Source organism: Alnus glutinosa, chromosome 13 (genome assembly GCF_958979055.1).
Source record: "Alnus glutinosa chromosome 13, dhAlnGlut1.1, whole genome shotgun sequence".
Lineage (NCBI taxonomy): Eukaryota > Viridiplantae > Streptophyta > Magnoliopsida > Fagales > Betulaceae > Alnus > Alnus glutinosa.
In genome coordinates this window covers 20,576,311-20,592,798 of record NC_084898.1, presented here as the reverse complement: position 1 = coordinate 20,592,798, position 16,488 = coordinate 20,576,311, and the positions used below count along the sequence as shown (strand labels likewise).

Sequence of the window (16,488 nt, the reverse complement as noted above, 5' to 3'; positions counted from 1 at the left end):
ACTTAAAAGCTTTAGCCAAAACTAGTATTTTTAAATGTCTAGGTGGGGGAAGCACTATTGTACTAGTAATAATTAGGGTTTGTTTGGATTTGTAGTTTTAAAATGTGTAATTTAAAATGTGCGATTTGAAAAAGTGATTTTTAAAAAGGCAGTTAAGCGTTTGATAAAATCGCAAATTAACTTTTAAAATTTCGCATTTTTAAAAAAGTATCATCTTAATTGTGAATGCTCAGATGAAAAAGGTGATACCATCGGCTTCCGTTTGGATTCTACCATATGCATTAACTTTAGTCAACTACACATAATTTGAGCATTTTTCTTCCTTTTCTTTTTCTTTCTTTTTTGGAAATTGTAAATAGCAAAACAAGAATAACAAAAATAACAGTTTTAGCAAAACAAGAAGACTCCATTTCTCAACAGATTCTATTCTGGTCGATGCAACTATGCGGTAATGATGGCAGTGCTGCCTTTATATATATATATATATATATATATATATATATAATGCAATATTGTTGGCAAGTCTTGAATAATCCACGCACGCATTTTCTGGAGAGCAGTAGTGCGTATTGGAAATAGCTTGGAAATTACAAACATGTATCAACTACTTTTGGTTTCCTTTTCTTTTTCTTCCTTTTTCGAAATTTGTCCAAGTGGGGGAAGCACTAACACTCACCATTAGAAAATTTGTCCAAAAGTACTTCATATATATATATATATATATAAATGTCTAGGTGGGGCCGGGGGAAGCACTAACACTCACCATTAGAAAATTTGTCCAAAAGTACTTCATATATATATATATATATAAATGTCTAGGTGGGGCCGGGGAAGCACTAATACTCACCATTGGAAAATTTGTCCAAAAGTAGTTCATAATGCAATTGCATAGTCGTTTAATCCCTTTTCATGACTTCCATGATTTATGCCGTGAATTCGGGAGAAGTATTGATGTGTGACGAAGGAAATGGAGGAGACCCACAGATTAAGATCCTCTCAAATTTTATTTGTGCAACGACTCACTCCAACAAGACTTTTTAGGAGGTCACCAATCTTGATACTATTCTCACAAAAGCACGCTTAACTACGGAGTTCTGATATGTTTATGGCTATCACGACTTTAAAACGCGTTGTGTCAAAAGGAATGAGAATATATATATATAAACATGAAATTATGCCTCAAGACCCAATTTGACAAATGGCAATTAAGTCTCCGTTTTGTCCAAACCGAAAAGCACGTAAAGCATTATTCAAAAGTAGTTCATATACATATATATTAAGTCTCTGTTTTCTCCAAATCAAGAAGCACGTAAAGCATTATTCAAAAGTAATTTGAAAATAATATAGACTCCTAAAATTAACGGCAACCAAGCATGCAACCAAATATGTAAAGCAATACAGAGATATATATTCTTTATTTTATGTTATTTCATTGTGTTGCATTTCATAAAAAATCAGCATTCATTATATTATTGGAAACAGCAGACTTACTTAGGTATTTTTGTATTATTGTTTCCCTCTATATTATTTATTAATACAAGATTTGAGGATGAAGAGTATCAGGACTATCCAGATGCTTAGATGGATCCTAGTGGCAGTCTTTTGAGGCTAGACTGCCTCCATTTTGTGAACTACTATGTTGTAGTTCCTTAGGTTATTATCCAAAGAACAATATTTATATTTCAGTTAATTGGTTTGTAATAATCACATTATGATATTTTGGGTTGTAAATTATCTGTGCCAAATATGTGGCACCGGTACTATCTTTGTGTAATTGTTTAATTACGCACTTTTTAATCTATTTTGAAGTATTTTATTTAGAAGTTCTGACGTGTCATTGTTAAATAAAAATACATTCTGTTGCCAATTTATAACTCTGATGAAATCGTAATATCACATAAAAATCAAAATTTTCACTTACGTACTCATTTCATTTTTGTAAAAGACGGGGCGTTACACAAAAGCATGAGATAGTGGTACGCCAGTGACCGAGCTGATGAGCTCAGGGTCAATCCTGATGTGTGTCCTGCGAACCTTGGTCTCTAAAACCAGAGACTGCTACAGAATGTGAATTTATCTTCAGATTTTTGTAAAACTCACGCACGAGTCGAGGATAAATGTTGCTGGAACTGAACGGACTCAGCCACCCGTTCTCATGAAAAGTCATGTAGATGAAGTCGAATGGGGCCACCATGACCAAAATATATATATATATATATATCCCAAAAAGCACCGATTATCCAAAACACAAGTTAGATTCCAAAAAAAAATGCTAGACCAAAAAATATAGATGCACTTTAATAGTTACGTGACATGTATGCCCAAAAATTTATAAAAAAATAAAAAAAATAACACATGCAAAAACTAATATGGGCCACAAAGTAAAATCACATGCACAACTTAAATGCCAACACTAATTAACAATGCCACGAGCTTAAACATATTCCAACCCCAGCATAATGAATCATCAAGCATATATTCTCAAAATAACACATTATCCATAATCCCTACATTTTCAAAAACATAATCTAAAACAAACCACATAATGAAAGGGAGAAGAATGACATACCTGGATAAATTGTGAGATGAGATAATACAAGAGAACCAAAAAATAAAAACACCAGCGTCTCAAGAGGAAAAACAAGAGAAAACGGGAGGGAGAAGGAAAAACTCAAGGCAAAGAAATAGATGACGGCGGTGAGTAAGAAGAAACTAGAGTTTTAAGCACCTTGGGTTGTGCGTCCGAACGCCATACTTGCACGTCTAGATGTGCTTCGCTAAAAAAAAATACACTGATTAGCGTGTCCGAATGAAAGCTACAGCCGTCCGAATGCTTCACACAAAAACTTAAAAAATTGGAGAAAATAGCAGGTTTTTTTTTTTTTTCCTAATGGTAACTCCAAATCATGCATATATTTAAAATTAATAAAACAATCAAATAACAAATAAAAAATATTCAAAAAATATAATTGAGAGTTTAGTAATTTATGAGCAAAAATTTCTCTGCAGAATAAGAATTTAGAAAATTTGCTCAACTCATGATATGCATGTCGTGTGTGAAAGCTTGCCCAATTAAGGCAACAAGTTCACTGATAAGGTTTAAAACAACTGAATTTTCTAATAAAAGAAAAATTATTGTTTGATGAGTCAAAAGTCAAACCTTATCTTATTAGGGCCTAGCCACCATCATCTGATACACTCCATCTGAGAAACAACACATTTGATTCTTTAACTTAATCTGTTAGTAACCGTGAATTTCCGCAATGATTTGGTTACAGACTCTTTCTATAGAGACAAGTGCAATAACTTTTTAATAGCACATTCAACAGTGGACTTTTTATCCATATTTTATGAGAATTTATTGTTATTTATTCTTGGTGCTGTAACCTATAAAGAATGCTAGAATTTATAGGTTTTAGGTTCAACTAGCGAGTTGGTCAATTTGACTATCTTTGTGAAAAAAAAAAAAAAAAAAACTTGAGTGAGCTTTTGATAGTGTACAAAGAGTAATTTGCATGAGATGAATAAATTATTAAGCTTCAGATGTGTAACAGTCTGCCAACTGGAGCTCGTTACTGTTGACACGTGGAAGGGCTTAAGGGACGTGAGGAAGTGACTTGGCAGCTACACAAGGCCATACGTCATGCAGCATGTGCGCTTATAGTTGGCCATCCATTTCAGTAATTCTAGTATTACCGTTAAGACTCCTATTGATTCTGATAGTTCATTTCCGTTAACTCTGTTTGGATAGTGTTAGCTTCGGTTAGGGGGTATTGGGTTAGACTATAAAAGGGAAGCTAAGATGAGAAGGGAGGCATCGAAATTGATTGTAATCCTTTGGATCGTTTGGATGTTCCTTGGCCCCTCAAAGTGCCAAGATCTCCTATTCTGCTATTTCAATACAAATTTACATTTCCTTTGATCTCTCATTCATCTCTCTTTCTATTTTCTTCTTTAATTCTCATTAAACACCTAAATAGTCAATTTGACTGTTACAAGATGTAGCGGAAAAATTTAGATATCTTATCAATGCACAAAGACTGAGATACCAATTATAAAGACATGAGATATTTGAAAAACTAACAATATATATATATATATATATATATATATATATATATATATATATATATATATATATATATATATATATATATATATCTTCATCTCCCCCTTTTTTTATATTAAAAAAAATACACATTCAATTAAAAACATACAAAATAAAAGAAAAGAACAAGCCATCAGTTACGGCCATCACAGTGAACAGAATGAAAAAGAAAGAAAGGAGAACAAGACATCATGCTACGTCTAATCCAAGAAAAGAGTTAAAAAAAAAAAAAAAACACAAAGAGATGTCCCTGAATGGTAGCTGTCTACCGTGGGAAGTAAAGGTGCACAAGCGGATAGTTATTAACAATAAAATAACCGATAACTGTTAATAACTGTTAATAATTATTAATCGAAAAAATTGAGAATAAATAACTGCAACATGATAATCGGATAACCAAGTATCCGGTTGCAGTTACCGGTTATTACATTTTAAAAAATCGGTTAATAACCGGGTAAGCACAACCAATTTTTATTGTTATATAAAATTATAATTTTAGTGACGTGTCTAACGTCACAATTTGACACGTCACTACATTTAGTGGTGTGCCAAATGTAACGCGTCACTAATTAGTGACGCGTCAAATTAGACACGTTACTAAATGTTGTGACACGTTTTCAACTTCTCGAAATTGTAAGTCGCCAACGGAATTTTAGCTACGTGCTAATTTTGGTATGTCACTAAATTTAGCGAGCCACTAAATTCCCGTTTAAAAAAATTATTATTGTTTTAGTTACGTGTCAAATGTTTGGGACATCATTAATTGTTAAATTTCTCCTAAAAAAAAAAAAAAAGAAGAAGAAAGAACATAAACTATTTTCGCTTCTGCTCTTTTTTTTTTTTTTTTTTTTTTTTTTTTAAGATCTTTTCCAGTTCAAATAAAAAATCTTGTCTTCATTGTCTGCAATCAAAAATCTCACTACAACAGGATGCTCTGATCTTGCATCTCCTCCGATCATGTGAGCAGCACCTAACCACATACACAAAAATCCAGAATTTGATTTCTATTTCCTAACCACAGCAACATGTGAGCAGACACTACATTCCAATGACTCCCATTCCTCAAACCCTCCGATGAACCACATTCTTGCTCAGCCTTACTCTGCACTGACAACAAATTGCAAACAATTCAAACTAAAATTCTATGTTTCACACACCCATTCATTTCTTCCACATAAAACTAATCGAAACGCAACCCCAAATCACTTCCAAACAAACAGTCAATCCAATTAACTAAAACAAAATGAACAAAAATCAGAAATACCCATTAAGAAAAGAAAAAAATTGAATTGAAAGCTGAATCAGAAATACCTCGGTTTCACTCTCCATTCTCTGCAAGTTTCCAAACTTTTTTCATCTCTCTGAACGACTGAACCCACAACATTCAGAATAACAGCAACGAAGCAGATCTACACCGGCACATGCAATAAACAAAGACTACAGAGAACAAAGGCAAACAGAGCAGATCTACAACAATATACACCAAAACCAAATATTATACAACCAAAACAAAATCTCTCAGAAAAGGGGAGCCAAAATAACCCAAGAATAAGCGGAATCAAAAACAATGGAATTTTTAAACTATATTACCTGTTATCCTATCTCATATAACAAATCCCATAAAAATGTACAGATGGAGAGAGAGAGAGAGAGAGAGAGAGAGAGAGAGAGAGAGAGAGAGAGAGAGAGAGAGAGAGAGAGAGAGAGAGAGAGAGAGAATACGAACAGAGAACGCCGGGTAGAGAGAAACTGCAGGAGAGAGAACGTGCCGGAAGAAGGACGGCCGACGACACTGTGTGTGAGAGAGAGAGAGGCGTTGGGGACGGGAATACAGAAGAAAGAAAAAGCAGGGGAGAAGATAAAGAAAAAGGAAATTTTATATATATATAGAAAGAGAAAACGAAAATTAGTGACGTGCAAAATTGACACGTCGCTAATTAGTGACGTGTTAAATTTTGCATTCGTGGTGACCTGTTTGCTGCAAAAGTTTTAGGTTGTATGGATATTGTGAATACTTGACTCTTTCGTGCTAGACAGTTTTCCAAGCTTATGTTGTTAATCGTGAATACTTGATGATTAATTCATCCAAAATAAAATAAAATTGATAAGTACAGCAATTTTATAAAAAAGCATTGGCGGATGCAGCAGCCCAACTACAAAAAATATACAAGAGTAATTCAAATTAGGGTTGATCCAATGATGAATTTAAAAATCATGTCACATTTGGAAGGATAAGAGGGAAATATGAGCCTTGCATATAGCATTATTTATATGTGTGTGTGTTTGAGTTTATCTAGGTTTGCATATAGCCATCTAGGTTATTTTGGATGGCTGAGATTTTTTATTATTTTCAAGGATTAGGATGTAGTTTTTATTAGATTTTCGAGGCTAGAAGAGTGTGCTTTAATTGTTGTGGCTAATTATTACTCGGCTTTGATAATTTTCAGTAGAGAAACTTATTTTCTTTCTTTTCCCATTGCTGTATAGCCTAGAAGACCAGCCTCTTGGCAGTGATTTTGATCTTGAAATATCTGTAGCACAAACAGATCTATTTCACGGGTTTCTCCTACATCACATCCACACACACTCCTTTTGAGTCTAGAACCCATAACCTCAGCGTTCAACTTATTCTTACATGAAAAAGAGATGTTGTTTGGGTTAAAGCTCATTGACACTAGAAAATATGCATGTTATTTGAAGTTGTACATCTACATGTCATTAGTATCTCATTGCGTTTGAAAAATATATGGCTGTTTTTCTATGTATGTATACTGCCCCCTGTTCTCTGTGTTGAAACATAAGTTGGCAGTTGGCCAAACCATAGTAATTTACTGATGGAGGCATTGAGCTGTTTGATTAGTAAGTCATTGGATACAGGGCTTCAAGAGGTTTTTGAGATTGGGATAACCATAATGGTGACATTGTTCCCTTATGGAAACTTTATGAAACAGTTGTTCTTGTTATTATGAGTTTTGAGCTGTGTCCAGCATGATGCAAATAATTAGGTTTTTAATTTTAATTTTTAATTTATTTATTTATTTATTTTTCTGGCTAGCAGAACTCAGGTGTTTGTTGCTTCCTAGTTTACTGGTTTATGAATCTCTGTTACAAGAAGTTGTACTGGTTTGTGTCATTGACATACCATTCGGAACCCATGAATTGGACAAAATGTATTAAAATGGAATTTGTTTAGCCCAATTCATGTGCTTGGAGCAAGAAAAAAAAGGGTGAATTCAAATTCAATTCAAACCCATGAATTGAATAGAATTAGAATTTTTGTGAACCGGTCAACCAAAGATCATATCAAATCTAATTTGAGAAGAAGAATCAAACACTACTGCTTTCATATTGAGGATAGCAATTAGTCTTTAATGATATTTTTAACTTCATTATTTTTTCATGTGAGTGTAACCGGTAACGTCATCTTCTGTAATTTATATAGCATAGAACTTAGTTGTGTCAATTTTGTGCTTAACCTACAAAGTTTTTGTTGTTTCAAAAGTAATTTTTCACTGTAACTATTTAGGTAGCACCCAGAAGTACATTGTTGCTAACTACATTACTATCCTTTTTGTCATATTTCATCTTCTTTGCAGGTAAATTGCTTTGTAAGAGGAGTAGATAGCTTTTTTGTTTAAGGGGATGAAAGAGGAGGCATCTGAATGCCCCTTTTGATGTAAAGGACATTCAGAGATGTCCATTTTTGAGGAACATCAACAAACCCACTTGCTTTTCCTTCTCTTCAGCTAATTTCCTCATTCCTGTAAGTTCTATTTCTTTTCTCCTTTATTTCGCTTTACCATTTGTTTAGTTTCTTCTTAATCTTTATTAATAAATGATGATTTATCAATATGCTTTGATATTGGGATTGACTGTGTTTTATTTTCTTCAGGCCCAATTTTGACATGGCGTTTAGCCTCTTTCATGGGAAGGATGGAGTTGTTCCACTCTCAGGGAGATCTAATGTTCATAGTGACATTCCAGAACCCGAGCCTTCACCTTGTTAGAAATAAAGAGAAGGAGATGGATATCTGTAATGGAAGAGGGAGAGAACACGAAGGTAAACAAAGGACTACATCTTTACTGATTTCCTTACATGCTTGATTACAAAGTAGTCTAATATATAGACTTAATTAAAAGGTAAAGACCAGAGTACAAAGAGATAAATTAAAGGTTAATAACATGGTGGTATGGGTTGAGGAATGGCTTGACCAGAGGGATGGCTTGCTGCTGCAATGGTGACTTGTGATTGTGGAAGACTTGTTGATGCAGAGATGGTGAGGTTGCTGCAGACTTGTTGATGCTGATGAGTGGTTAACTTGTTGCTGAGGTTTATCCTCTAATAAAATCTGTTCTGGGATTTCGAATATCCAGTTTAGGAAATTAATTCATAATTTCATCTTATACAGATAATTGTTTGAGATATTGCATTAGTGTCATTCTATAAACCTCACTTGAAAATTGTGACGAGCATCAATGTAGAGGAAATAATTTGACAGGCAACGGACCAATCCGGCAACTCACAGAAAAATATGTAAAAATGCTTGTTGAATCATGCCCTATGCTCTCAATTTCAAATAAATAATTAATCATGCCCTATGCAGGAAGGAAATGTATCAAAACACGGGCCGCTGGGAAATGCTTGGTTAAAAACAAGAAACTGCCCAATTCGCAAGACCTACAGAGCAGTGAGCCGTGTCCTCCCTCTTGTGGCAAGCTCTTCAGCCGCCACCTGGTATGAAGTTTAGATACCCTCCAGCAATAGTTGCTACCAGCAAGGCTATTAATTTTTGACATGACTTGTAAACTCTACACAAAAATTAAAAGATTAGAGTTAAGCTTAAAATGGTTCGGGTCATAAAATGGTTAGCCCGTTTAATAAAATTGTCATTATCAAGTCAACTCGTTTGACCCATGGGTCAACCTGTTTGACCCGTATATTTAAAAATTCTTTTTCTACATTAAAAATTAAATCTAAATAATCATGTTACCTCTCTTTTCTCTCACTATCTAAATAGTAAAGACTAAACTAAACAAACTCACAAAAGACAAAACAAGTCTATTTCTTTTATTAAATTAGAACTTGAACAAAAAAGACAAAGACTAAAAAATTCTTTTATTGAGTTAGAACTTCAACAAAAAAGGCAAAGACTAAAAAAAAATAACGGATTTTTTTTTTTTTTTTTCAAACTTGAAGTTGAACCAAAACAAGTAAACAATAAAACAACTCAATGCTTCATATTTCAATTGTGAAATAATATGATTATTCAAACAATATGATTTTTTTTTTCCTTTTTTGTTTAAATTTGTGTTTTTATTTTTATAGACTTTATTATATAATAGGTTAAACGGGTCATGTTGTGTCAACTTGTTATTTAAGTAGGTTGTGTTAGGGTTGAAGTGTTTGACCCTTTTAGCTAAACGGGTCATGTCAAGGTTGACCCTTAACGGTTCACGGGTCAAACAGGATGACCAGAACCCGACACGCAAACCTGTCTTGACTGCCCTGGCTACAAGGGCTGCCTTGCCCAAGACTGTCCTTGTTAAAAACTTGCGCCATCAGCCTCTACCTGCTAAAACTCATCAATCTTGTGAATAATCTTTCAAAATGGACTCAGTTACTTGAATGATTTTACAAATATGTAATGAGATGATTTGTTAGGTTTTGAGGAAACCTAAACTCTTTAAATTTGTTAAAGAGAACCTAAACCTTTTCAAATACAAAGTTTGAAATTAATTGTTTGCATACCTTATCATTATTTCATCGTGCTTAAATAGAAAATATTACAACTGTAAAGGTGGAAAAAAAAAATGGTAATCAAATTATTTGAATTGATTACCGTCAATTACAATCAATCCTCTAAAAAATAATTATTCTGTAAGGTAAGTATCAAATCATAACATGTATTCTAACATAAAGAAAATATCCTACCATATTATATATTCTCATATTAATATCTGCTCCACGTAAAATTTCATATTCATAACAATATTTTTGTTATCAATATTTATTTATTTACTTTTTCCTTCTTGTGTGGGTAGCATATAATGCAGGATCATTTCCCTTCTATGATTAACTTGGGGCCCTAGCTATTCCTTAGAAAACTACTTTTGTTTTTATAATGTGACCTATAAGAATAATTATTTTTTCTCTTAACTATTAAGAATATAATAATTGTTTGGGGAGTTGTGAAAATTAGAACCACTGCCGGAAGAAAGGAAGAGCAAATGGCAAAGAGAAATGGACTGGTTACTCTCCCCGACCAACTATATGGTTGAGTTAGTTCTTACTAAGCAAAATGGTGCAAATGGCTAGTGTCACGCCCCCGTTTTGGGATATAAGGGGAAACGCGAACTTGAGCCTAAAAAAAATATATTTACATAAAGCACGCCTCTAATAGATATAGATCTTAACCATCTATTTTATTTATATGTACATAAGAGTTGCTCTTTACAGAGCTATAAATTCTAAAAGGGAAACATACTATACAATATAAAGATTACATCAGTCTCCCAACGTTCTATTACCCTTAGCGAGGTCTATGCCATTACCAAAAAGTGAATCCGGCTTATTGTATCCTGAAAAGGTTGTAGGGGTAAGGGGTGAGTTTGAAAACTCAGTAAATAACACAACAGAACATCTGGGTGTATAAAAATCACAGTTTGGTATTTTAGAATTTTCAAGAGTCCACATATAGAAATATCAGCATCAATAATAAATGTGCATATGTAATCATCATTCATAATGTGTAAGTTTTGTCTACCACATTAGGTGCATACTGGTAATGTAGTAGTCATCCGGGCATGTAACCATTTTTGGCACAAAGAAGCAAGCTAATGATATTAAAAATGGGTTCAGCCCAATGATGTTCATTTAATAGCATAGGGAGATAAATTCTACATCTACGTCTAATAATTCTCAAATTTTCTATTTGTATTTGAGATTCCTGCTCAATGATCTTTAGTTTATTAGACTAGAATAACTACACGGCTTTAGTGACAAATTTCCAATGGGGGTTAAAATCTGTACATCTTTTTGTCATCATTAAGAGGCTCAATTAACATACTCTGTAGAAGATTAAATTAACACCTCAAGGTACAAATTTTGAAGTAGGCACAATAAATTAGTAGGGACCAAGAAATGCAGCATATATTGGCTAATTAAAAGCAAATCAGTAGCTATACATATCAACCTTGACATGGCCCATAATCTCTTTTTTTTAATAAGGTCTGGAACTTATTGACAACCAGAATAAAATACCCCCTCATACTAAGTCATGTTTTAGTTTTTGCTTTTTCTTAAATTTGTCTATACATTCCGTTATTACAAAAAAAAAATTTTCACAACCTAGATTCAAGACCAAAAAACCCACTTTTCTCACCATTAGTACATATCTATTTCTCCAAAACCATTAAACTATCAAAGATAAACAAACCCAGAAATTAAATTCTCAAGAAGGTTCATACCCGGAAGCCTACCCATAGATTTTCTTCAAAACAATTCCAAAAATTATAAACCTCTGATTGTCTTCCTTTTTTTCTACCAAAAATTCTTCATAAAGCAAAAAGTTTTCTCAATTAATCAACAACACCCAACCGATTTCATCTCCAAACCAACCCAGATTTTTGTTTCCCATTACCCGAAACCCATTCTGCCTCTAAGGAAAAAAAAATTCTCCATAAACAATACCCAAAACTAAAAATTTACAAAAAAAAAAAAAAATCCAACAAAACCCATCTGAAAACCTGCAGAAAAATCAAAACCAATCAATTTAAAATCAATGTTTGAGAATTCGACTAACCTAAAACGGTTTCCTCTTGGTTTGGGTACTGAGAAAGTACCAAAAATCAGACTCCCCGTGGCCTTGCCGAAGCCAAGCCGTGGCCTACCGGCCCAACATTCCCGTCCGCCCCAACAGGTGGCTCACCCACCGGCTCTCTCTTTCTTCTCCCTCTTTCGGTCTCTCCCACATCTCTTCCTCTCGGTTGTGTTCTAAAAGAAAGGAAAAGAAGGAACTAGAAAGGAGAAGCCGAGGCAGGGGAAGAAAAAGAAAATAAGAAATAGAAGTGGTCGTGCGTTGGCAAATTTCTGCAAAAACTTGTGCATGTCCGAAACGTGTGGGAAGGAGATTGAAAAGTGGCAGATAGAAGATGAGCTGCTGCTACGTGTATAATGAGGTATTAAAATTTGGCTTATGTTTGAAGGCAAGGTCGGGAAAAAAAATATAATTGTTTTCTAGAGTTTTCTTTTATTTTCCATGAGGATGGAAATAAAATGATGTTTTAAATCATGGGCTTTATATGTGGCTGTCCATGGCCTTAACATAAATGGGTCAGCAGAATAATTAAAGGCCAAGAAACTAGTCTGAATGAAAGGGCCTTTACAACCCATGGGCTATACTATATCTTACAAAACAATTTTAATCTCATTTATTTATTTATTTTGGGTTCTATTTAAAAAGCTAAATTTTTCTGGGGTGTTATAGCCATACCCTGTTTTGCTAAATCAATCCAGAAAGAAATTGTTTCACCAAGGAAGAGTGGTACATCAAGTGTTCAAGGCTGCCAAATCAATCAATGAAAATGTTTTGCTTGAAATGCTTGTGCTGGCCATTATCCAAGATACTCATCCCAAGGTAATTACACTCTCCCATTTAAAAGATTCTTAATTAATCTGCCTTTCTCAATTCTTATAGGATGTTGGGCATTAAATTCTAGAAGCATATTCTCGTGTTCTTGGAAACTTGGCCTATAACATTCTGTCTAGGATAAGAGATAATTTGGAAGAAGATGGTTTGAGCACTCCAAATTCACCGGTGGCAATGCCTTCTTTGGAATAAATCATTATGAAACTTCAGCAGTTGGTATAAATGTAAGGCACTGTTGATTGATCAGAAGAACAAGGTGCATGGGCATTATTGTGACTCTAATTCAAGTAGTACTTGTGATTTGGGATCTTCATACAGTGAGGCCAAAGCAAGTTCTGTGGCTGCAATACCAAGTCAAAATAGACTTTGTGCATTGATAGAGAGGCCTGTGTAGTGTCTCATAAAAATTCTCCTTGATAAACAAAAACAAAAAATGTGTGGTCTTCAATAGCTTTTTTTTTTTGTAAAGATAATTTTGGTTTGCCTATTAAAAAATGTGTAGTTGAGGTCATGGCGAACTTTGGATGTATTGCTTGGAAATATGTAGCAAAGCATTAACCATAATTCTTCAATCGACAACAATTCCTACCAAAATCAAAACTAAGCTAAATTGATTTCAAATTCTTTAAGGTGCAACAATTCCCATGAAAATGAAATTTCAGGCTAGAATGAAATTCTAGAACCCTTGCAACTTGTACACAACTATTTGCAAGTGTAAGCTAGAAGCACTTTGCAATACAACATCTTTATTAAAGATAAGCATTACTTTGAAGTACATATATGGATGTGAATCACTGATACTTGGAGAGTATTTCAAAACATGACTCAATAATTCTGTCCACAGCTCTAAAATAGATATACCTCCAACTCTTGTTAATGATTAGGATCCCAAAGAAAACCCAAAATCCGAATGCATAAGAGACAGCAACAAATGCATAGAAGAATAAAGGGCTATCAATTATTCTACTCTCTTCCTTTTCTTCCTCATGTCCAGGTTCAAGTTGGTTTGTAGTTGAGCAGTTTCTCGGCAGAGGGTCTCCACATAGATCTGGATTTCCATCATAGAATTGCGACTCGAAAGTTGAGAATTGCCGCTCAAATGGGACTCTTCCAGAAAGATTGTTATAGGCAACACTAAATGCTGATAGAGAAGTCATTTCAACCAATTCAAAAGGGATTCTCCCACTCAACTTGTTGTGGGAAAGATCCAAGCTCTCCACGTTTTTCAAATTTTGAAAAGAATTTGGAATGGGGCCCATTAGAAAATTATTCGACAAGTTCAAGGACCGAAGCTGCGACAATTCTCCCATTTGAAAAGGAATGTTACCTGTCAATTGGTTAGATGACATGTCAATTGTAGTCATCAATGAGAGTGGGATACCTTTGTAAGCATATACCTCATGTTTTATTCGCAAGGCCATTTTAATTTCGAATAGAGGATGTTGTCTCATTGATCGCATCGCGAAAAACAATTGACCATTTTCTATGTAATAGCTTCGGCAATTAGACCTTGGAGAACTCTTCTTCCAAGATGTAATGTTATCAAGGCAGGAGGGAATACCTCCCGAAATATGATTATCAGAGATATCGAAAACTTGCAAAAATTCCATTTGACACATTCTTCGAAGTAGGTGACCTTCAAAGCGATTTCCACTTAAAAGAACTTCCACCAAGTGAGGATGATCATACAACCACTTTGGAATATTACCAGACAAGTTATTGTTTCGAATATCTAGGATTAGTAGATAGGGGCTGTTTGATATTGCGGGTGAGATCATTCCTTGAAATTGATTGCTGCCGAGTTGCAAGCACTCCAAGCTTGTCATGTTGGTGTCCCTTGGGAGCATTTCTCCTTCCAATCTATTGTTTGATAGATTTAGATATACCAGTAGAGTGCCATTTCTAGTCAAACTTTGCGGTATAGTCCCTGAGAGCTTGTTATTAGAAAGGTCTAATGCTTCTAGATTACCAAAAGACCAAGGAATGATGCCCTCTAATGCATTGAAGGACATGTCAACATGGGATAAGTTTGGAAGAAGATGTCCAATATTTTCGGGAAGAGAACCTTTGACATTATTATCTGACATGTCAAATAATTGAAGTGATGAAGTTCGATTAGCAAAGCAACCAAGAAAAAGTGAACCATCAATTTTGTTACTTCTCAAGGATAAACCTGTGATACTCGTGTTGAATAGCAACTGACAAGGTATGCTTCCCTCTATTAAGTTGTGAGACAAGTCTAGCGATTCCAAGGCAACTTGGGCGGTGATAAAGCTTGGGAAAACGTGACCATTCTTCTTGTTGAGGCTGCAATTCGCCAAGTTCAGATAATTTAGCTGAAAGGTTGGAACCCATGAGGGAGATTCTGTTTCAATTTCCAAATTGCAGTTGCTTGAAAGATCAAGGTATTGGAGACTTGAAGCATTGGCAAAAGTAGAAAATGATAAAACCTCATCTAATTGATTGTTCGAAGCTAGAAAATACACAATCTTGCTTTGGTTGGAGAATATTGATGGAGGTAGATTACCATAAAGACGATTATTTGATAGAAAAAGATATTGAAGGTTTCCAATCATCCCAAGACAAGAGGGAATAACGCCTTCCAGTATATTATCCATAAGATTCAAATACTCCAGATATTGTAATCCCTTCAGTTCGCAAAAAGCTGCATCAAAGTGATCGAGTGTGAAAAATGAGTTCCAATGTAGGATATTATGCATGTATATGCTTAGAAGGCATCAAAATAATGAACAACCTAATTAATATTGAGGTTAGAAAATATTATGACTGATTATGAATTATGTGAAACTCTATGAAGGTAGGATTCTCTAAAAGATCTCAAGGTATGAATTGAGAGTCATTTAGAATTTCAGGAATTAGCCAAAATGAATTGAGCAAATAAAATTAAATGAAGCTGAACAAATTATTATGGGATTAGAAAAGAAAAAAGAGGAAAGGAAGAGTTCTCACGTACCTTCAAGGCTTCCTCCAATTTGCATGTTAGGCAGTACTAGTATTTCGAGTTCATCAAATAAGGTGAACAAGGTTACATTTGGATACCATGTACTTCTTGATGAAGCGTCGTTGTACTCCCCTTCCCAATATATTGCCCCAACTCCTCCAGCAATACCATCACAATAGATTCCGTTCGCTTCACAACAATTCCTTCCGTCCCAGCCCGCAAGGGAAGAAGCATTTGTGGCGTTGTTGATCTCCAAGAGAGCTCTCGTCTGTTCTTTGGTGCATCCAGCTGCTTTAACACAAGCCAAAGGGGATGAAGCGATGAAAGCCAAAGCCCAAACAAAAATGACATTTTTAGCAAAACAACAAGTCTCCATTTCTAAAGTGATTCTATTCTAAACTATGGAAACTGCCTTTATATATATATATAAAATGCAATATTGTTGGCAAGTCTTGAAAATATTAGTCCACGCGCGCATTTTCTGCCTTTATATACATTTATGAACAACGCAGTACTTTTGGTTTCCTTTTATTTTTCTTAGTTTTTCGAAATTGCAGCTGCTTCGTTTCTAAACTTGAAATTATGACGTACCGATCGAATACTCCAAACCAAGAAGCACGTAAAAGCTTTAAATGTCGATGCAGGTGGGGGAACTGAGATAGTTAGATAGACCTATTCCGTCTTCATGTTGCATTGAATTTGAGCGTGGAAAATTCAAATAAACACGTTACTAGTAATAATTAGAGTCTCTTTGGGTTTGTAATTTTAAA

General features: G+C 34.5%; 1 protein-coding gene and 2 long non-coding RNA genes across 3 annotated transcripts; all 3 read right to left on the bottom strand.

The window, feature by feature from the left end:
- Positions 1-4,981: 4,981 nt before the first annotated feature.
- On the bottom strand, positions 4,982-5,949 carry LOC133853658 (uncharacterized). Its single transcript, XR_009896697.1, has 3 exons — positions 5,835-5,949; positions 5,420-5,575; positions 4,982-5,210 (listed from the first exon to the last, which is right to left on the bottom strand). It is a non-coding gene; the product is annotated as an uncharacterized LOC133853658 (long non-coding RNA).
- Positions 5,950-10,508: 4,559 nt separating this feature from the next.
- On the bottom strand, positions 10,509-12,326 carry LOC133854955 (uncharacterized). Its single transcript, XR_009896892.1, has 2 exons — positions 11,911-12,326; positions 10,509-10,687 (listed from the first exon to the last, which is right to left on the bottom strand). It is a non-coding gene; the product is annotated as an uncharacterized LOC133854955 (long non-coding RNA).
- Positions 12,327-13,547: 1,221 nt separating this feature from the next.
- Positions 13,548-16,096, bottom strand: LOC133853674 (receptor-like protein 56). The gene is made up of 2 exons (XM_062289670.1): positions 15,731-16,096; positions 13,548-15,421 (listed from the first exon to the last, which is right to left on the bottom strand). Exons 1-2 carry the CDS (start codon positions 16,092-16,094, stop codon positions 13,548-13,550), a joined length of 2,238 nt encoding a protein of 745 aa, XP_062145654.1. The 5' UTR covers positions 16,095-16,096.
- Positions 16,097-16,488: the final 392 nt, after the last annotated feature.